The sequence below is a fragment of the Pelodiscus sinensis genome, chromosome 3 (genome assembly GCF_049634645.1).
Source record: "Pelodiscus sinensis isolate JC-2024 chromosome 3, ASM4963464v1, whole genome shotgun sequence".
Taxonomy (NCBI): domain Eukaryota; kingdom Metazoa; phylum Chordata; order Testudines; family Trionychidae; genus Pelodiscus; species Pelodiscus sinensis.
Window position 1 is genome coordinate 53,314,948 of NC_134713.1, and position 23,050 is coordinate 53,337,997.

General features: G+C 41.0%; 1 protein-coding gene across 50 annotated transcripts in view; it reads left to right on the top strand.

Moving 5' to 3' along the window:
• RIMS1 (regulating synaptic membrane exocytosis 1) overlaps positions 1 to 23,050 on the top strand; it is a 465,499-nt gene that overhangs the window by 437,843 nt on the left and 4,606 nt on the right. For 49 of the 50 annotated variants that reach the window (XM_025186713.2, XM_075923757.1, XM_075923727.1 and 46 more), the window contains 2 exons: positions 7,911 to 8,052; positions 17,121 to 17,233. In XM_025186713.2, coding sequence (XP_025042498.2) covers positions 7,911 to 8,052; positions 17,121 to 17,233 — 255 coding nt within the window. Of the gene's footprint in view, positions 1 to 687; positions 829 to 7,910; positions 8,053 to 17,120; positions 17,234 to 23,050 lie in introns of those variants that run through there. The other variant, XM_006127220.4, reaches the window with a different exon arrangement.

Below are 23,050 nucleotides of genomic sequence, written 5' to 3' on the forward strand. Positions count from 1 at the left end.
CTGTAAACCTTGTTTTATGAGGAAGAAAGGATGTTCCAAAAAGGGTTTTTTTCTGAGATTTGGCCCAGTGTACACAGGCCAAATGTTGGAAAACCTTCTTCGAAAAAAAGAACCAAAAAAGCTACGCAAATTGCAATTTGCGTAGCTTTTTCCAGAAGAACAGTGTAGTGTAGACATAGCCTCAGAGGCATGAAAAATACACACCCCAGAGAAAGATAGTTATACCGACCTAACCTCCTTTGTAGACAGTGCTACTGCCTTTCACAGAGGTGGATTAACTGTGCTGACAGGAAAAACTCTACTATGAGCATTGGATCTCCTTCACTTAAGCACTACAGTGGCAGAGCTACATTGATGCAGTTGAGCCGATACAGCATTTTTATTGTAGACTGTACTTTGTCAAGTCTGTCTAATTTACCTTGTATAGTGGAGAACAACTTTGAAAAATAATCAAACCACCTGCTAAAAATATTTTGTGCTCTTCACAACTTACCCATCACTAAAACATACACTGCCAACTGAATTTTTAAACCCTTCAGCAATATTTTATGAAATATTAGCTGACAGGTAGTTCAGTTCTTTTTCACTCCAAGGCCCCGTAATGTAATCAGCTGTAAAAAGAACTTGTGACTGAAGCAACTTGATCATTCCTTACGGTGCCAACTGGGTTTTTTTTTTTAAAAAAAAAAAAGCTACAGAGGAAGCTCAGAGATTAGTCTACCCAGAAACAGCACAAGATATTTAAACAACGTTGAAACTTCTTTGGCTTCTGACTGCTCGCTAAGAAATATATTATAGCTGATGTTTAATTTTGCTTAAACCTAAGAGGTAAGTCTGTATTTTGTGCATTTTGGTGTGATTAGGATACATGTTAATTTGATTTTGCTGTGTTTTAATATATACCTATAATTTTTCATAGCTACTGTAGATAAAAACAGAAAAAAATAATTTACTCTGTTGATCTGAAGATCTAGAGATAATTTCTAAAATTCATTCATTAACATCATATATTTAAAAATCTAATATTGCTCTGGAGCTATTGGATACCATACAACCAGAAGAGCTCAAAATCAGGTGGATGAACCTACTGAATGAAACTTGTTCTGAGTAAGAAAAGCGTGGGTAAGAGTAATAATTTTGATGTGACCAGTCATATGTTCATAAATTAATATGGTGGTATTACTTGGAGATCCTGCACTGTAAAAAAAGGCATCTAAACATTTCCTTTTTCTCAAAAAAACTTGTTTCAGAATTATTTATAAAGAATACATTTTTGTTGTTTATTATTTGTGTCATATACTTCTCAAAAAACATAGGCTGAAACATTAATATTAACAATACATTAGTGCTCATGACATTGTTTTAATTTTCTAATTGTAAATGATATTTTGTAATTGTGAGATTTGTCTTGTTAGATAATTATTAGTTTCATTCTTGAATCTGGGAAGATAAAGTATTTTATTAAAATCTAACTTTGAGCTTATGTACATTATTCTCCTCCTATTCATTAAAAAGACAATCTCAAAAATATACTGAAAGAGAAAAGGAACTGATGTAGTGGTACATAAACAAAGTATTTAAAACTAAGATTTCAGGATGTAACAAAACTAGTAGATGGATATTAGGAATCATTTAACATTCTTCAACTAACAGGATAAATGATGTATCTCAATTCATTTCTTTACATAAATGAATTCTAATACCAGTTTGCCCTCCTATACTGACTGGCAGCTGTAGCCTGACACCTTTCTGATGGGTAAATGTCATGTCTGGACCCTCTGCCAGTTTTGTTCTGAGAATCATCTAGCAGAAGATTGTATTGCAGTATCTAGTTAGCCTTCAGTCTAAACATGCCAACTTCAAAGTGAAATCTGTTTCCATCAGCCCTTCCTCCCTTTCCACTTCATTACCTCCTTCCCATAAATCCTATGAGGCACCAAAATATGAGAGAAAATAGGTGTTTGTAAAATGTTTTTAAAATGTATACAGTAGATAATTTGTAGTCAGTGTGATCTCATTTTATTTTTAATTTCTCAGGGAAAGTAAATGTTTAGTATAGTTTGGATGTCACTGAAGGAGGCATTAGGTTTGGAAAAAATGTGCATTTGTATATGGCCACAGTTTGCATTTTATTAATCTTAGTTTTGCACAGCACTTTAAATGGTCAAACAATCGATACCCTGTTATTTTCATATCGATGTAAACTGCCTTTTTATTCCCACAGTGAAAGCTCACTACCATGCATCCTCACTGTAGGGTTGTCTCTCTTTGGCTGAGAAGTGTTACTAGTTTCATTTGATATAGGCATGTAGAATAAATCCACTCATTTCAAAATAATTAATTTTGCTATTTTAAAAGTTGTCATTAATTCCTCATTCAGCTACATATCTTTTAGTTCCTTGTTGTCTTTTACAACACTCCCCTTTACAAGTGTTTTTATTAGCATTGAAGAATCAGGTCTTTCAGAATAATGTGCAAGAGACTGCATGATTGTTTAGAAATTTTACAACAACCGTGATCTGTTTACAGGAAGACAAGATTTTCCCACATGTGTGCCTTAGGCTTTTTAAGTCCATATTTTTTTTTAGCCTAGCTCTTGTATAGGACTTTTAATCTGTGGTGAATTTATTATGCCACATTCAATGTAGTTTACATACACTGTGTATCAAAATGAATCCACTGTAACTATTGCTTTCTTCATAGTTGCTGGTAACATTTGGGTTTTGGGGAGGGATCTTTTAAGGATCAAAGAAGTAGAGGTGTTTATGCATAGACACTTGTCTTCTTCAAAAAGTTAAATAGCAAAAAGATAGTGCTGCTTTACTGGGGACTTTTAAACGTAGGGAATCTCATGCTTTAATTTAATGTGCTGCATGGTCGCTGTAAAAAACAATCTGTTGGATTGTTTAAGACCCACGATATGCTGCTTGAACATGTTGTCTGATTTAATCTAGCCGCTGATGTAGATGCAGCCCAATTGACATGACGAATCATGGGTCCTTGAGTCATGCAGTTCTCCACTTCATGATTGCCTTTCTTTCGTTGAGTTATCAATGTCTTATGTTTTAAGTTTTATTAAAGTGTTGTTTTGAATCCCTCATGTCAGACTTCATTTGATTAGTTGTGGTCTTTGGAAATCTCTAGTTGAACATTCTGATTATGTGGATAGCTAATTTGTCTGTGCATCTTCATATCTTAGCTTCAGTTCCAGCAGCAATAGCATTTTTGATCCTGGCTCTTAAATGTCAACATGGTGTGAAGTCAGGGAATGTGGGAAAGCATCAATTCTCTTCATGTCTTCTGCAAGCTTAAAATAAAGTACAGGTTGAACCTCTCTAGTCTGGCAACAGCCATGATCCAGCATGATTTTTGTTAGCTGGATGTCCACTTATTCTGGGTATAGCCAAATTTCCCACAGTCCCATAAAGTTTGTTTACAGACACCAATCCTGGTTCTTAGTGTTCTGTGCTGTTATTTAGCTCTAATTTACACCAAATGCCCAGTAAGCAGTGGAAGGGTTGGTTTTGCTACTGAGTGCTGGACTAGAGGGTTTCAACTTGTCAAGAAGATGAAGTTTACTACATTGGTGAATTTTCATTTTGGTCTGAAGCTTTATACCTAACCTGTCTATAAGAAAACTGAAGGCACTGTCTTTCTAAGAGTATGTCTACACTACAGAGTTTTGTTGGAAAAACTACCGTTTTCCCGACAAAACCTGAGTTACATCCACACTGCAGTCATGTTCTTCCGAAAGTAAATTGAAAGAACAGAGGGTTTTTTCTGGCTTTGGTAATCCTCTTTCTATGAGGAAGAAGCCTTTTTTTCAGAAGAGCTCTTTCAGAAAAAGGCATATCTAGATGGGGAAGAGGGAGTTATTTCAAAAGAAGAGGAAAGAGGAAAAAGCACAGGTGCCCTGGTGGCCACTCCGTCAATAGTAATCACAACTTAAATGCAAGATTAAGTGTGATGCTATCTTTCAAAAAAACAGATCACTTTTTCGATGCACTTTTGTGTGTGGATGCTCTCTTTAGGAAAAAGGTTTTCCAGAAGACCTCTTCCAAAAAAAGTTTCCTCCAAATGAAGCCTGCAGTCTAGACATAGCCTCACTGAGAGATCCCTGGAAAGGATATTATATTGATAGGTAAACTAGGATACCAAAGCCATTCAAGTTCCTTGATAGGAATGGTTGGTCCACTGTAAAGGGTATTACATTACAATAGCTGGTGCACTGCTAATAATTTATATAACTGTGTTATGCAGCTGTAGCAATGCTGCTTTATCTTTAAGATCTTTCTGCATGAGTTTTTAAACCTGCAAAAAGTATTTATTATATTTAATTTTCACTCTTTTTTTTCTGAATGTCATTATTATGCTGTTTGCATAGATGTAATTTTTGCACACTAATCAAAATTTTTACAGATGGAAAGCCTTTTATGAACATGTATTGGTAAGCTTAAAAGCCGTTTTGAAGCACCTTTGAAAATCTGGCCCAACATATTATTCATGAAACAACCAATTTCTCTGTGGTCTTCACAATGGATGTAATTTAATTCATACAACATGAAATTAATATCCATGTCAAATAATAAATCATTAAAATCAATAGTTGACCCCATAGTTTCTGAAATAAATGTCCAGGCAAAAGAAGAAAATAGAAGAAAATAACTGTCTCAGTTATGTCACTGCATAGATATCTTTCTAAGCTATTTTAATAAACCTGGACTATTCATATAGATGTATTCCCAGAATCATATGTATATAGGTAACAGATCTTGAACACTCTTCTCAGAGGTGAAAATAAAAGCTTTAAACAAAAAAAAAACCCAACCAAATAAAAAAAAGATCCAGCCTACTCTGTTAACTGGATGGATCTTGCAATTTGACAAAATATGTTTCATACCTGAAAGCAATTTAATTTTCCAAAGGAGTTTCAAAATCACTAAAAGGCAATATAATCCCATTTTAAAGTATCATATTGGATTTAGGCTTTGCTGGAAAATTTTAGAGAACATGCCAGTAAAATAAAGCTCCATATCTTTTTTGGCAATATGAGTGGAATAAATGAAGGGTAATACATAAAACTGGCTAGTATAAGACATGGAAAATATGTGAGGTATGTGCTTGAACTTATTTATCCTGAGTGAAGACTTTCCTCTATCATAAATCCATTATGTATCTTACCTAGGTTGTTTGTATAGTATATTTCTGATTGTATTGCAGAATATTTTCAATTTTGCAAGACCTTTAGAATTTAATTGTAAAATGCAACAGAGTGGTGACTGAGGAAAAATGGAGAAAGTCAGAACAGTGAAGTAAAGAATAGTGACAGAAAAACAGTGTTCTGAGAAAATCTTGAATCGTTTCAGTGTTCACAAATCAGTGAGAAATCCAGCCTGTCAGAGTCATAAATGGCCATGGCCTGTCATTCTCCATGGGACAATGGGGTCATAGTCCATGGGGCACACCCTTAAATTCCATGGCAAAAAGCACTACAGTTAATGGCGAGAACGCCTGTATTCCATGACAGTGTTAATTTATTCTATCTAGGCTAAACGCTCCTTATTCATATACCTAAGCCCATCTCTTCACAAACACAGCTGTGGCTCATCGCTAAAATCCTCATTACTGTCATATTAATCAGTAATAATAATAATATGATAGTTTTATTTATTATTGTTGTTGTTATTTTATTATTATTAATCATATTAATCATGGATATTTTCAACCATGATTGTTTTCAAGGGTGGGTTTTTTTCACTGTACATTCCAAGCATTGGCTCCACTCCTGAACCCTAAACAGCAGTCTCCTGGCAGTCCAGATTATAATCTTTTTTCATCATTTGTGCCATGGTTGAGAGGAGTTTGAGACAATGTCTTATCTGTCCAGTTGCCAGGGCCTTATCTATTGCAGTGTTTTCAGGGCAACCCAGTTCACCAGCCTGCCAGAACTATGATTTCAGGTTCTTTACAGACTCATTCCACCAGTTAATGTGGAAAACCTGAACCCAGTGTCATTTTTACAACTATAAGAGCTAGAAACGTCATTCATTTTTAAATGAAAATTGAGATTCTGGAGTACAGTACTGCAGCAAGGGGTAAATTCCATGGCTGTGGACTCACAAGTCCTATACATCACTTCCACAGCCATCTATGCACCCATGTAGCTCTGTCTCACACAAATACTGATTGATAAGGGGGGGATATTTTCTCAGCTAATGGGTAGCCAGGCATATTGAATGGACTGCATTGGCCCAGGCAGGAACTTACAAGATGTTGGCTTCAAAATAGAGCAAAAAACTCCAACTCTAGTTGTGATCATTGAGGGCAAGCTGATTTTTTCTCAGCTGATGGCTAGCCCAACATTTTAAATGTCTTGCAATGGCCGTGTGGCCAGTCCAGATTTGAGCAGAACTCTCTAAACTAGTAGTAATCAATTGGAAAGACACATTTCTTTCACTGACTCCTTCCTTCTCTAAACCAAGATACCAATTCTTTCCATTTTGTTTTGAAACTCCTTTTGGTCATGTTTTATCTCTCGATGATAACCCCAGAGAGGTTACTGCAATAATTCCTGTGATCTTTGCATGAAGATGGCCTAAGGATCAATAAGCCTATGGCATGAATTCTACATACTCTCACCAGTTCTATAGATCTTGACTATGTCACTGGAGCCCTCTAGTCATGCCCTGTAGCACATTTAACCATCCTAAGGATTTGTTAGACCAGTGTGGAATACCATTCCTTACAGTTACATAAAGCAGGGCCAGAATTTGGCCCTCCATACTCCTTTTGCATTGTCTCACACACAAACTGTTCCAGAGACAAGCATAAGGATCTTGTGCAAAACGGGGGTTTTGCGCAAGAAAAGCCCCATCCACACTGCTTCTTTTTGCGCAAAAAGAAACGGCAGAAAATATGCTAATGAGATCATGACTTATGTTAATGAGTCCCTCATTAGTATATTTTTTTCTGGAAGAACTCGCAGTGAAGATGTAGCCTAATTGTTTTAATTCCAGTTTAACTTCCAAAACAGGAGCATCTGGAAGTGTTCTCCCCTCCACCCACCCACCCACCAGATACTGTCCTAAAACAGACTGAGAAATGGATGTGGTGAGACATGTTCTCCCATTTTGGCTTTGAATCACGGTGCTGACCAAAAGTGAGAGCATTCAAATATAAGGGAGTACAGAGAAATGATTCTTCATACAGTTACATGAAAATTTGCCAAACATAGTACTTTATAAAAGAGAATAATGTTACCAGTGAAATTTGAGGCCTAGTTGAGGTCACATGAACATTACAAGTCTGCAGTCAACAAAAATTATTATAGCAGCAAGAGACTTGTTAGAGGCATTTCCGATGAAAGATTTATGAAGTCAAAAGTAATTATTAGATGAGGCAGGGTCAGAACAATTCAATAATCTGAGAACCTGTAATAACTATAGCAGAATACATTTAACATTGATGACTGTACTGTCAACTTTAGAACCTGATACCGAGGTAAACTCAGCCATCATATTTTTTGACTCCACTTGTTTAAATGTAAACAGTCATTGTTTGTTGTGAAATTCAAACTTCATTTTAAGTAACCTGTGATGGAAACTCTTTTGAAAGGGGCATTTCATAAAGGAAATATACAAATACATAATATCTTTGTGTCATATGATGAACTCAGTGTTGCGGCCAGAAGGCTACAGTGTTTCCATTCTCTTTCAAGTGGCTTCCACCTGAGAGAGACCACCAACTAAGGACTGTAAAAGAGAGATTATTTATATTTGATCAGAATAATCTGTTTCTGATGTCTTGTTTATGAATGAAAACGTGCCAATTGTGTTCAAATAAAAATGTAAAAGAAAAGACTTGATGCTAGCTTGCAACATTAATGCTTCCTTTTATTTTTCTATTTTCAGACTCTGGCCACAAGAAGCTAAAAAGCACGATACAGAGAAGCACAGAAACAGGGATGGCAGCAGAAATGAGGATTCGTATGGTTCGGCAGCCAAGTCGTGAGTCCACCGATGGCAGCATAAACAGCTACAGCTCTGAGGGGAAGTAAGTGGAATTACGAATAATGCAGCAATGTAGAAGTACATTGAATTTTCTTATCCTCATAAGAAAACTGTTTAAATACTACAGGTTTGACCTCCCTGGTCCTGATTGGTCCCAAAGGAGGGAGGGGTTCAATTCCAGTCCCTCTGCTGATGGACTCCGGGCTCTCCCCCAGTCCATCAACAGACCCAGTTGGGCTTCCCTCCCAGCTGCCAGGCTTCACTCCTGAATGCTGGGCTCCTCTGGGCTCCAGGTTCTGTGATCAGTCCCAGGTCCACTGGGCTCCACTGCCCCAGGGCCTCTAGGCTCCTCTGACCCTGGGCTCTGTGGGACTCCACAGGGCTGCATCAGCCCCGGGCTGCTGGGCTCCCACCTTTGCTTCCTGCCACCAGCCTCCCAGGGCTCTTTGGTGCAGGGAGTCTCTGGTCCAGCAACATCTGTGGTCCTGCCAAGCCCTGTACCAGAGAGGTTCATTCTGTCATTTAAAAATAAAAAACCCTCCTGATTTGTGAATGAAAATTCCAGATTTGGTTCACTATGATTTATGAAATTGCGATTTGTGCAAAATTTTGCACTTATGCAATTTTCAGATTCTGGTTTTTTTTTTCTCAAGAGGTTCCCTCTAATTATCATATTGCTATTTGTGTTATGTGCTTGGTCACTTAAGTGGCATGTTGTCATTTGTGCTGCCTGATTTTCAATGAATGTTCATGAAAAAAGCCGGAAAGTTTTGACACTTGTGAAATTGTTCACAAGTGCCTAAACTTTCAGGCTTTTTTCATGAAAATTTACATTAGAAGAGCACTTACTATAAGCTCTTCTTCTGTTTAGTTTTTTCTCAAATGGTTCCCTTTGATTATCACATTGCTATTTGTGTTATGTGATTGGTTATCTAAGGGACATGTTGTCATTTCTGCTGACTGGATGACTGAAAAAACTGGAGTCTGAAAAGTCACGATTCAGATTATTCAGTAAATACTTATAAATGACGAATATGGTTAAAGAAATCCAAATTGGATTACTAATCAATAAAGAAGCTAAATTCATAAATATTTTTGGAAACAAAACATTTGGCCAACTTTGCTTTAAACTGATGGCACTCTGAAACGCTGCTTGGATCTATCCTGAATTAAACTTCGGATGTCTCCCTGTCATATGAAATGGTGTTTGGTAACTTTGTATATAAAGAACATTGAGTTTGGAGCTGGTCCAAGGACAGTTCTTATTGAAAGCTATGAAGTCTTACTGCACACTATTCAAACAAAAGAGTATTCTCTTCATTCACCATTGTCATTGCTAATAAGTATGTAGGAAGGAAGAACAAAAGCAGACCCTGCACAAAGCATATATTCGTGTTCTAGCCTCCTCAGAGATCTTAGTGGGACTATTTTTACTGTTAGCTACTGAAAGAACTCTGTCTTGGAGACAACCCAACCATCTGACAATTGGGTCTGGTACTGAGAGGTGAGCAGAGACAGATCCAGCATAGCATGCTTTCCTACTGCATACAAAAAAGCTAGATTAATAGAATATTTAAGTTTGCAAGATCAAGCACTCAAAAGTTAGAAAATGCCGGAATTAAGGAGGCCCGTGCAACTTTAATTTGTCTCCCTGGTGCATATGCATTATTATAGTTTTTAATTACATGATGAGACACTTATTTTCTGCTTTATTTGGGACTATATAAGTATTTACGGGGCTAAAGTGATAATAATGATACTTTTTCCAGATTTGCCCATTTGAGACACTAGTGTGATATGCCACTCTGAGTAGATTTCACAGATGTTTGACATATGATCTTACATATTTGTGGACTTTGCTGGGCTCCTAAGTGGAGTTTCAACCCACTGCTAAGTTCTTCATACTTATCTTCCCCTGGGTCAAGCTTAGGTGCCCAGTTGTGCTCCTTCTTGAATGTAGGGAACATATAAGGGTTGGAACTGTAGTACAGATCAAGTTAATCATTTCAGAGTTCATCAAAGTCGGGAAGAAAGTAGAGGAAGGATTCTATTACGAAGAGCAACAAAATGTTCACATTTAAAATTTTATTAGCATTTGAATTAATATCTATCCTTCTTTGAATTATGGTTTCTGCTTGTATTCTACATGAACTACATGTGCACCCCAGGAACTTGAGATGAGAAGATTTTTGCTAGCAGGGTGCATGATGAATGCATACTCCCCTCTTTAACCTGTGCTCTGAATCATAAGGTGCCGCATGGACTGACCATCTCTTTAGTTCCTTTTTATTTCCTGTGATCTGAGATGGAATCTCTTCGGTGTCCACAGTGTGCACCAGTGTTCTCCTTCAAACTCTGTAGTTAGTTATAAATAGTTTTAAAACCTGTTTTAGATATAATGTAGGTTACCCCAACACCTCCCGGTATTATGTCCTGTGCCTGAGCATTCCCTGTCCTGAATAACCCTGGCACATGTCTCTATTGCTTCAGGGAAGCTTATATACACTCTAAGTGCAACATCTGCCAGACTTTCCTTGCCAAACCCCGCAAGCCTATGAGCACAGGTTACAGTGGTGTTAGAAACAAAGGCACGCTTAGAATGCCTTCAGTCCTTCAATCATCTGTCTATGAAGGATACCTTTCTGGTTGCTATCCTTCAGCCAGAGAGTAGGTGGAGGTCTGTATGCCAGTTTCATTTGATACAGGCTTTCATAAAGATACCATTTTGTTGAGGTTACACGCAAATTCATAACCAAAGTAATCTCCGAATTCTATCTAAACTAGGGCATTCACTTATCTGTATTCAATCCAAAGCCACATGCCACCAGAGATGACAAGAAACTTTACTATCTGGCTATCCATGGAGCCTTGGCGTTCGGCCTGCCGGAGACAGAGGTCTTCAGGAAATCTCAACTGTTTGTCTCCTTTGCAGAACATATGAAAGGGGAACAGAGGCTTTCCTAATGGATTTTGGGGTTTCACCCTACTTTTTTATGGGTCAATGGCAAGAAGGGTTGTGGAGCACTCTACCACCAACCTGATCCTCCTCTTCCCTTCTCAGGTGCCCTTGGCCACCCTAAAAAGACAAAGAGGGAAAGGGAGAGGAAGGGCAAAAGGTTACAGTTCAAAATGAAGATGGGTTGTTGATGCTAGGGCTAAAGGAGTGAGTGGTCCTGTGGTGATGTTTCTGGTGAGCCACAGCAAACTGGGGCATTTGAAAAGAGGATGAGAGTGCAGCCAGGGGTTGGAGGCATTTGGACTGATCTGTATGCTAGATAAGGCCAGTATTGGGGGCAGCAGGAGGGCCCTGTAAGGAATAAGGGATTATGGAGTAACAGAGGGAAGGATGTGGTTTGGGGATGGTTTGAATAATTTTGGCATTGTGATATTTTAGTGTGAGTTAATTGGGGGTTGTGTGGCAGGTGATTTTTGTTTGCAGAGATAGGGGCTCCTGTGATGGGGAGGTGAGATGAGTGGGGACTGTGTCAGGAGCAAATTTTGTGGAGTTTGTGGGCTGTGAGTTTATTTGAAGTGGCAGGGGCTTGGAAGTGCTTATTTGGGGTTGGACGAGCAGGGGGCTGGGTGGAAGTTACTTGGTGGTTGGGTGGAGACTGAAGTGGGGTGTCAATAGGGGTGTATGATAGGCGGTTGGGTGGAGATCTGTGGGATGGGGTTATTTGGGAATCTGTGACCGAGGTGGATGGAGGGTTGTGGCAGAAGAGCTGGAGCACAGGGAGCTATATGGCAATGCCAGTGGCTGCAGTTGTCTGAGCTGTATCTGACTCCATCCTCCACATCCCCTTCCTCACTCCCGCTTTCACTGGATGCAGCACCAGGGAGGGGTGGTCTTGTGGCTGCCACACCAGGGAGTGTCTATGGGCATTGAATGTATTTGGGAGGGACTCTCCAAATCCAAGTCTCAGAGGGATCCAGTGGGAAAGTGATAGGAGGGAGGGAAGTGTTGTGGCATCACTTTGTCCTGGAGTGTCTGTCTGTCCTATCGAGGACATATTCTCCTATAAAAGGTGCAAGTGTCTACTCCACCAGAACCCAGGCCATTGGTAGTTTCAATTGTAGTTGCCCCATTTCTGAAGATCTTACAGACCAGCAAAGAGGGTCTCTGTTCACCCCTATTAGGGTTTATTGATTGATGAGTTGTCAGAATACTAAGCTCAATCAAGCTATTAAGTAAACATGCAGAACAGACAAGCAGGCAAAGATTAATGTTACCTAATCTGTGGCCACAGACTTACTACTTACTAATCACATTAGTACGTTACCATGGACAAGAAACTCCCCAAATTACTTAATTTTACAGCTGATCCTAATGTTTCTTCCCCATGCAATTTGCACTCACTGTCCAAGATTCTAGAATATCTTTACCAAGTTAGTTTTAAGAGTTTTGCAGCAATCATAATAATTACTCATTATTTTAACAAAGCTCAGGAAAACCTTGGCAAAGCCCTGTTTTGTCCTTGATGATTCTACATATGCCAAGAATAAAAGCTTTCTGCACCACTTTTAATGTATTTCCAGCACAAAGCTTACAGGAAGTAGAGATGAGCTTTATATAAGGCATAGCCTTTAATAATACATTAGTTTAGACTAAATAGTTTTGGCTCACACAAATTTGAGAAACATTACACCCTGGTAAAAGCTTCCACTGCTGACATGCTTTGGCAGAGCAGTCTTCCAAGTGCTGCAGGATTCCTCGACCCTCCTCCTCAATGAATCCTGTTGGTGATTCACCTTAAGTGTAATACCATCACTTGTCGGAGAATGAAAGGTTACTTACCTGTGCAGTAACTGGAGTTCTTTGAGATGTGTGGTCACTGTCTGCTTTCCTTTCCCCTTACTGCCTGTGGAGCCTTATGCCAGAGATAGTCACTACAGAAAGATAACTGGGGTGGCAATCCGTCTGCTCCACAGATCCCTCAGTTCAGAGCACAAGAAAAGGGCACAAACTGCTAGCAAAATATCTTCCACGATGAGGTGTACCTCCAGTGAAATACGGGTAGAGATCACACATTTCACAGAGCATCTTATTATTGTATGGTTTGGTAACCTGACTTTCAGATGGCTGGGCTTTCACACCCCTCCTGACTATTGTTACAGGAAGTCTGCAAACTCAAGCTGACACTGCTGAATCAGTTAACCTTGACAATGAGAACAGAAAGTTGCTTCACAACCATAAGAGCTAGAGAGGCCTTTTTAAAAAAAAATTAAAGTTGAGATCTTGGAGTGTAAGACAGCTTTTCAAAGATGCCACACTAATAGATATCTGCCTAATTCATTTCCTGAATACTTAGGTTGATAATTGATACAGATCATAAGAACAGCCATACTGAGTCAGACCAAATGACCATCTAGCCCAGTGTCCTGGCTTCGGACAGTGACCAGTGCCAGGTGCTTCAGAGAGAACAGGGCAATTTAGTGAGTGATCCATCCTCTGTTGTCCTGTCCCAGATTCTCTCAGTCAGAGGATTTTTTTAAGTTATGGCAGTGGCAAGTAGTGCCACAGGAACCATTATATGTGGGGCTAGACACTGAATCAGATCCGAATCCGGTCACAGTTATAACAATCTGGCCAACTAGTGACATTATGATTAGAACTAGTTCTCAATGGTATTAGAATTATGGGCCAGTTCACTAGCATAGAAAACAGCTGCAACAGTTGTTTTCCATGTATAGTCTGCTTTCAAGATAGTTGGATATAGACATAAATCAGTCTGAGGTGGATGCCTAGCATGGAACATTTCAGCCCAAAGGGTTGAAGTTCCACAAAATTGTAAGTGGGGCTATGATTTTATCAAACCAATTTTAATAAATGTTATGACAGAGGTACAGGAAAAGAACAATATGTCACAGAAAGGAAGAGCAAAGGGTTCATGGAGAGAGGGTTTTGGAGAGTAAGCCCATCCCAAACGTACCCTGCAACAGCAGTTCCTGTCACGCTGGACTGGGCTTCAGGTGTTGTGACCTAGCCCATGTGATTGCAACAGTAGTCAAATTTGGCCTGTCTATTCCTCTGTGTATGGAAACAGGGGGACAGAGGACCAAATCAGATTGTTATTACAATCTAGAGCACATGGTCACACAGCCACACAGGTTTGTTGCGTCCACCCCTTTCTCTCCCATCTAAGTAGGGGCAAGTACAGTGTATGGGAATAGTATTGCAATCCTGAGAGTTAGGTCACAATGCTACTTGGTTTGGTGGGGGGGTCTTATAATTAGATATGTTGGGCAACCATTATTTCCATCCAGAGCCTACTCCAGATAGTGATAATATAAAGTCTAGCAAATAAACCTAAGTATGTAGCTGTGTTAAATGACCTAACTTTGACATATTCCTGAGGCATTACTTCCCACAAACATAACTTAAACAAGAAAATATTTCAAAATATTTGTGCATTGAACAGGCAGGTCAAGACCAATTGACCACAAGCAACAGGATTAGCAATTCCAGACAGTGATTGGGAGCATGTTTCCCTAGGAAATACGTGTCATTTTTCATTAAAATTGATACACGATGATAAAACTAATTACGCTTTTAATGTCTGGAATGTTAATTAATCATAGCAGGATAGGATCAGCCTCTAATCACAACAGCTTGTCTCAGCAAATTCTGCTACTGTCAGATGATATTAGTAATAATCTAATGTGCATTTATTTGTATTAGCTGTCTAATTTCTTGAATTATTCTTTGGCATAAAAATGTTGTGATGCTTCCCAGGGGGACCCAGCATTGCAAAGGCATCTCACTACCCCTCAGTGAGAGGAAATCTTGTCAATGCCTGCCAGGGGTGAGCTCCCCCACTCCATCAGTCACGGGCAACACAATCACTTTCCTCTAGCAGCCTAAATAGAGCCCCAGTTTCTTTGCAGATTAGCAGTAGGGTCCCTGGAGGGTCCTGCTCCTGTTCCACTGGACACTTGCAGTATTCAGATATTCCACTATCAAAGAAACATTTGTAAGCATCCTTGTAAGCCATATGCAACCCATGCCCTCTGCCAATTGGCACCAAGAGGTCCCTGGATAACAAATGTATATTTAAAATGCCTTTTTTCAAAGAATAATTATTGATGAAATAGCTAGTTTAGAGAAATGGATACAAGCACAGAAACTTTTCACCCCTGAGACATTTGCTAGGCAAACAGAGGCAGCTAGCAGGGCAGTTTCGGAGGACATAGCTACAGACTCTGCTATAGTAGGGTTTGGTGAGTGGTACATTTGGTTCATCTGTATACTGTTTGTGTGACTATTAATTTGTTCTGTGTATGGGTTGTGTAGCTGGGCCTTTGACCCCTGACAAACAGCTAAGGCAGGTCTGTTTGTTAGTATCTTAGTAAAGACCAGGTGAGTATTATCTTTGGAACTTCAATCAACTGCTCTTTGAAGACTATCAGTGGTTAATCACTCACTTGTAGAGCTGAGCTAAGCTAAACTAAGCAGGGAAACATAATATAAAAGTCATTTGCTAGACAATTAATAGAAAAGTTTCTGAAGATATTCGGAGAGGAAGTGTAAGAGGCTTGCAGGTTCGACTATACATGTTATTCTAGAAGAGGAGTAGAAGTGGTGATCTTAAACAGCCATGCCATGTTTTCTATCCTGCTTGAAGCCAGAAGGGATTTCCTTTGTTCAAAGATTTTAGGATGGGAAGGGCAAGTAAAAACACTACAGCAAATATGAGAAACTGTACAGCCAGCTTCGGAAAATATCAGTATCCTAAGTTCAAGGAAGAATTGAACTAGTCAGTAAGGAGTTGGAGAGCAAGGTCCTCAGGTGAGGTATGCTCAATCAAATCCTAGGTCCCAGACTGGAACCCTAATCTCTTATTAGATCTCAGTATCTGTTTTCTCTATGTGAAAACTTTCAGAGAATGGGAAGTAAGGTACTAGTGGTTTATAGCAGAATTGATATAGAGGTGCAGCAAAGCATGGGAAAATATACCTGGGAATTTTAGTTACAAGAATGTTATTATAAATCTTAACATTTTTAGTTTGCTTTTTTGATAATTGTAATATTTTAATTTTTAAATAACTGGAATTAGGTAGAAAATTGTTAACATCAGCAGGTGATAGGGTAATAGGGTTACTTTTTATGATTATTTTCCATTTCACTCCATTATAAAATGTATCCATTGAACTAATCACTCTAAGACACTGCACTTAACACATTTATGAACTCGAACTGGGTGAAATTTTTAATTCAAAGCTTCTTGCAGCAAAAAAAAAAAAAAAATGCAGATTCTGCAACACTAAAATCTTTTACAAATTCATGTTTATTTTACTGAATTTTGTTTAAAAAATGCAAAAAAGAGAAACATTTAGTTTCATTTCTAAACAAAATGTTTCCATTTCAGTTTGAAAACAACTTTCCATTTTAAAACGTCCTTTCATTTTCATTTTAATAGTTTCCAAAATATCAAAATTTAAACAAAGCATTTAATTTTGTCAAAATGAAACACTTGTTTGACCTGAAATGACCATTTTAAAACCTTTTAATTCATTGACGCTTTTTGTTCTGGGTTGACCTGAAATAATTTTTTTCCGTTTGAAATTGCCAACAAATCAAAAACCTATTATTCACCCAGTTCAAATGTGAATCACACTCAGTGCCCTGGGGATTATGACTTTCACCACAATTCAATTGTAGCTAAGTAGGGAAGAAGTAGAGAAATATCCACTTCTCCATGGAAGTCGGGTAAAAAGGCTGTTGATATAGTCACAGCTACATCCCAGTGAAGAGGAGATGGTCTTCCTAAACTCTTCCTCACAGTACTTGGCATCTAGAATGCCTGTAACCCTTTTAACTGAATCAAGGGGGAGCAATGTCCTGCCGTCACAGCCAGCGTCAGCTGGCATTTTTGTAAGGCTCTTTGCTACGATAGTAAAACTGAAAGATGGCAAGTTGTTTGTGAGAACAAAGTTACTTCCTTATGAGATGGTTTCACTGTGCCTATTTGGGGTTGTGGGTTTGCAGTACAATTTGTAGTTCTATTCCCTGAGGCTGTATGTTGTGTCTGAGAAGCATTTCTTTGTTAATTATTGTGGGCCATTATGAATGAACGTTGTATTTACATGTATTCATGTTTTATATTTCTGTAGCTTAATATTCCCTGGAGTGCGGCTGGGTGCTGACAGTCAATTTAGTGATTTCCTTGATGGACTTGGGCCTGCACAGTTAGTAGGTCGACAGACACTAGCAACCCCTGCTATGGGTAAGAATAATTTATTCTCATGTGTAAGACTAATACTATCCCATTGACCAAAGTGGAATAAAGATGGGCAGAATGCAGCTCACAGACTACCAAGGGTTCTACCAAATGACCTGCCTCATCTTTAACACAAAGATGTTGTCTCAGATGCAGTGCTGGTTTGTTGGCAGGCCTAAGCAGGAATATTTAGGAGGCCCGCAACTCAATGTGTGGCAACAGTCAAAAAAGCAAACAGAATGTTAGGAATCATTTAAAAAGGGATAAGGAATAAGACTTCAAATATCTTTTTGCCTCTATATAAATCCATGGCACACAAACATCTTCAATACTGTGTGCAGTCAGGGTGTTAAATTTAGTTTAATCAACTAGTTGATGGAATTTCCATCATCTAGTCCAGGGGTCAGCAACCTATGGCTCATGAGCCAGATATGGCTCTTCTAGAGCCCCAGCTCAACCCCCTTTTGCTCCCCCCGCAGCAGGGAGGCCACGCTGGTGCTACAACCTTATGGCCACCTGCAAGACTGGAGCATCAGCACCAGACTCCGGGGAGAGGTATGGGAAGAGAAGGCCCCGAGACTTCATGCCAGATCCGGCATGCAGGGAACAAGTGGAGCACAAAATGTCTCGGTGCACTGCTCTTTTCCTTCCTTCCACATGCGGGAAACAAGCTGCCAAAATGGCTCTATGTGCACTGCCCTTTTTCATCCCTTTTTCGTCGCTCCGGGGAACACCTTCCCTGGAGGCTTCCCCTGAAAATCCTGCATGGAAGCTTCTGAGGAATGGGAGCAGCAGGAGGCATGTTACACAACGCCTGCCATGCAACATGCAAACAAGTGTGTGTCCCCACCCCATCATGCCCAACCCCCACTCTTTCCCCCTCCCACCAGCCAAAATCCCCCCTACCCCAAGCCCCTTGGTCAAAATTCCCCTTACCCCAAGCCCCCTGACCAAAATGCTCCCTACCCCCAGCCTCCTGACCAGACACCCCCTGCCCTCTGCCTAGACACGCCTTGTCCTGTGGCCAAAATCTCCCCTGGCCAGACACCCCTTGCCCTTCCCCTTCCCCCTGCTTCCCCACCCAGCCATAATCCCCCCCCCCCACCTTCCGCCTGCCTGGCCAGAATTCCCCCCTGGCGAGGCGGCCAGCCTCCTGCCCGCTCCTGCTCCATGGCCAGGCAGCCTGCCCCATGGCCAGACCTCACACCCTCACTGCTCCTCCTCCTCCTGCTCAGATCCTGCACTCTTATCCCTATCCCATTCACTGGTAGCCCAGTCCTGCACACTTAATCCCTCATTCTTGGCCCCAACTCAGATCCAAGTGTGGAAGTGTAAATCTGTCCTGAGGTCTTGAACCTCAGTCCTCTCTCCCCCATCTGACTGCAGCATCATACCACTCCTGCACCCCTCCCCCACGCACTAACCTTGAGCCCATCATACGCCTTAACCCTCTGCCCTGAGCCCCTCATATTCTCACATCCACAGACTCCTGCACCCCCACATCACCAGTCCCCTGCCATAACACTCTTGCACCTCCACACACCCCAACCTTGTGCCCTGAGTCCATCATGCACCCAATCTCCTGCCCTGAGCCTCTTGTACACCCTAACCCTGTCTCCTGCACCCCCACATCACTAGCCTCCTGTCATAAGAGTGACAGAAGACAGCCTGATTGCATGCATGACATTGGATTTGACCAGTTATGTAAACTTAAAAGAAATGTGTGAAAAGAGGCAGCAGCAGAAGTCCCATTAAGTAAAGTCTGTGAGTACCATGTTTCATGTATTCACTTCCAGCATTGCCACCAGGCCCTAGCCCTGTACACAGAGACACAGCAGCTAGTGGAGGGCTGCTGACAGGGAGTCTTTATGCAGTACTGGTAAAAAATGACTTGCCAGTTTGACGTACTGAACTGTACTGGCCCATTTGCACCACTGCTCCAGGAATACACCCAACCCTATACCCCTCACTCCACACTCCCTGCATGGAAACATATGGGGAGCCCTGCATGGGCAAGTCATTATGATGGTTTTGTGCTCAGCCTTCAGTGGAGAAATTCTTCCCCCAGGCTCTTGCAGGCTGTTTACGACATACATGCACCACTGCAGCAGTGTATAATGGCAGGAGCAGGGGCAAAATCCCATTGGTCTACAGCTGAGTGATTTGGTGACATATTTTGCAGGGCTGCACATTGAGGATAAAAATAAATAATCCCTTGATAATCTCCACAAGCCTAATCCCATTGTGCAAGTTAAAAATCACAGATAGCAAGCGCTTTAAGCACGGCAGGAACTCAGGCTCAGGAAGCTGTTCAAATGCTACTGAGGAGAAGCAGGGAACCAGGAGCTCATAAGATCTATAAAAGAAGGAGAAGCCATGAGCTGCTATATACATCCAAATTTAGTTATATTTTGCAATAGGAGTTATATGGCTATGAGCTTATTGAGCATGAAGCCTGTACAGTGTTATAACCCCCATTAAAATCCGTCAGCTTTCCTTTTTATAGAAAATAAGAAGTATCTGTGTTCTTCTGCTGTCCATTTTAAAATCAGGATGCATGCAGTAGTGAATCCAGGTGCTAGCTTCCATTCACCTTGCTTTTTGCTTAAAAGTTGTTTTCCTTCCTAGACCTCTTCCAACAGGGCTTCTGAGTGCCAACAGTTTATTTCCATCTATTGGAGCCTTTATGTCTACAGACTGCAAAACTCACTCAATCGTTATACCAAACAATTTCTCTGCAAGAGCTTATACCAAGTAGATAGTCATCTAAGCTGGTTTGAAAACGTCTGTGTTACAGCACCCCCGGCTGACCGCCAGCAGCATAGACTGGATTTGAATATCCAGGTTTTCAGCACTGAAATGTATCCCAAGAGCACAGTTTGTGGAATTTTCCTCTATACTATTTTTAGCCCAATACAGAGCTGTGTTTGTTGAAGCAAAGTTTTGATAGATAACAAATCATCCCTCCTTGGCTTGTCATATCTCAAGTGCTAGAGTAGTTCTGGGCAATAATATTCTGTTAGTGGAACAAGCATGCTAAGGTCTCCTTTTCAATTACATGAACAATAATACTTTTATCATTAAGAATACAGCAAATTCAGTAGCTCAAGTTTAGTCACCAGTCTTTGCTTAGAAACATGGACCTAAATGTCACACATGTTTAGGTCAGGGACCTGCATAGGTGGGAATTCCATTTGCTTTCATAATCACTACAATTGCACATGTCCAGTGAGGTAGTTGAGTGCCTATGCAGCTAAGTAGGTAACTCTCTATCCATTTTCATGATCAGTCTTGGTGACTTTTATGCAGCCCTAGATTTCTCATGGTTTAAAAATCAGACCCACAATATCCAAGGCACAAAGCCACCAACAATCAATGTCACAAAATTGAACTTGTAGGTGCCTAGCCACCCAATAGAAACCATAAATTAGGTGCCTCAGCTGCCTCTGCAATGAATAGTGGCAAATAGGTGACTCAGAATGCATAATCAAAACCCATCACATTAGGCACGAAGTCACCTAACATAGCCAATAGCAAATAAGAACATAAGAATGGCCATGCTGGGTCAGACCTAAGGTCCATCTAGTCCAGTATCTTGTCTTCTGACAGTGACCAATGCCACATGCGCAGAAGGATTGAAGAGAACAGGTAATTGAGTGATCCTTCTCCTGTCATCCATTTCCAGCCTTAGTTAAACAAAGAATAGGGACACCATTCTTACCCATTCTGGCTAATAGCCATTGATGGACCTAACCTCTATGAATTTATCTAGTTCTTTTTTTAATCCTGTTAAAGTCCTGATCTTTGCAACATCCTCTGGCAAGGAGTTCCACAGGTTGACTATGCACTGCAAAGGAGAGGGGTGTGTCCTAAGCCCCCCAACTCTCAGGGAATTAGCTCCTGAGCCACTTCTTGCAAGAATTGCAGGCACATTCATGCCTAACTACAGTGAGAGCCTGCCCTTCCATTGGTTGTGAGGGAACTCACTTGAGATGCAACAGACCCTGGATCAAACTCCCTCTTTGCCTGAGGAGGAAAAGAGGTTTGAACATGGATTTCACACCTCTCAGAGGAGAGCCCTAACCATTGCTGTTGAGCAGAGGTGGGCACACTTTTTTTGCCCGAAGACCACATCAAGTAGGAAAAGTATATGTAGGATTGGGTAGGAAGGCTGAGCAGGTTAGATAGACGTCTATCAGGGATGATCTAGAATGGTGCTTGGTCCTGTTATGAGGGCAGAGGACTGGACTTGATGACCTCTCAAGGTGCCTTCTAGTTCTACTACAGCCGGTCCCCGAGTTGCAAACGGTCTACTTACGATCGTTCGCATTTATGACCAAAGCTCCCATGGAGCGATCGTAAAGAGGTCCCCAAATTACGAACGCAATCCATGCTTACAAACAGCGTGGTTGCTATGTAACTCAATGGGGTCCGAGTTATGAACAGATAGATTTATGGCCAAGTGTTTGGTCTGTAACTCGTTCGTAACTCGGGGAGAGGCTGCATTCTGTGATTCTAGAGTACCTATGAAAATGCAGGCACTGAAAGATTTTTGGGTACCTCCCCACCTAGGTAGCAGCTTAGTAGGAGGTGGGGGGATTTCAGTGGCACCTAAATTTTTTGACTTAGGTGCCTAACTTCCACTTTAGGTATGTAAGTTCTTTTGTGGATCTGAACATAAGTGTCTTTTTTCATTTAGAATCGTTCTTTTCAAGTCAGATCAGCACTTGGACCCAGACTTGGTAAATTTTCTTGTCTCCAGCTGTAGCCAGAGTTTGTCATTTGCCAGAACATTCAGAACTGAGAAAGCAGCCTGGAAATTTTATTCCCTTAACATTCTGGCAGATGTTTGTGCAAAGTGTTGTTCAGAAAGAGAACTGTCACTCAGCTGCCTTCATTAAATAATTTTTTTGTGAAAAGATTTTTTTTTTTTTTGGTGAGCCTCAGAGAACTTAGTCGTTGACTAGACAGATGCAGCCCACTCATCTGGTGTTCTTCTTTCTGAAAGAAAGACCTGCAACATATGCAGTCACACTGTTACCTTGTGCTCCTTCCATCTCGTTGTATCTCTTCTCTTATACCTGGATCAAAGCTGAACTGGAGGCTCAAGATGCTGCCATAGTGCAATAATAAATAATAATAATGACTAGGGCTATCAATTGATAGGGATGGATTAACACATTAATTTTTTTAACACGTTAATCACAGGTGTTAAAGCCGCGCTGCCTCTTTGAAGCGCTGCTCTGGTGCTTCAAAGGGGCAGCGCATTAGGAGCCTAGAATAAGCTGGAGTCCCCAGATGACTCTAGGCTCCATGCAAATCCCAGTCCAGCTTTTCAAAGGGGCAGTGCAATGGGGAGCTGAGGATCAGCTGGGCACTCCTGCTGATCCTGAGCTCCTAATGCGCTTCCCCTTTGAGGCGCTGGGACAGCACTTCAAAGGTCAGTGCAAGGCAGAGCCCAGGATCAGATGGAGTTTCCAGCTGATCCTGGGCTCCACCTTGCGCTGCCCTTTTGAAGTGCTGCCGCGGTGCTTCACAGGGGCAGCGCTGCATGGAGCCCGGGTTCAGCAGGGAACTCCATCTGACCCCAGGGTCCCGTGGTGCTGCCCATTGAAAACTCAGAGGCGGCGTTTCCAAAGGGCAGCGAGGCATGGAGCCACGGCCAACTGGGGACTTCAGCTGACCCTGGGCTTCTGAATAGCTGCCCTTTGGAAATACCGGGGTGGCCTTTCCAAAGGGCAACTGCACTGAGCCTGGGGTCAGCTGAGGACTCCAGCTAATCCTGGGTTAGCGCAGCACTGTCCCTTGAAAATGCCGCTAAAG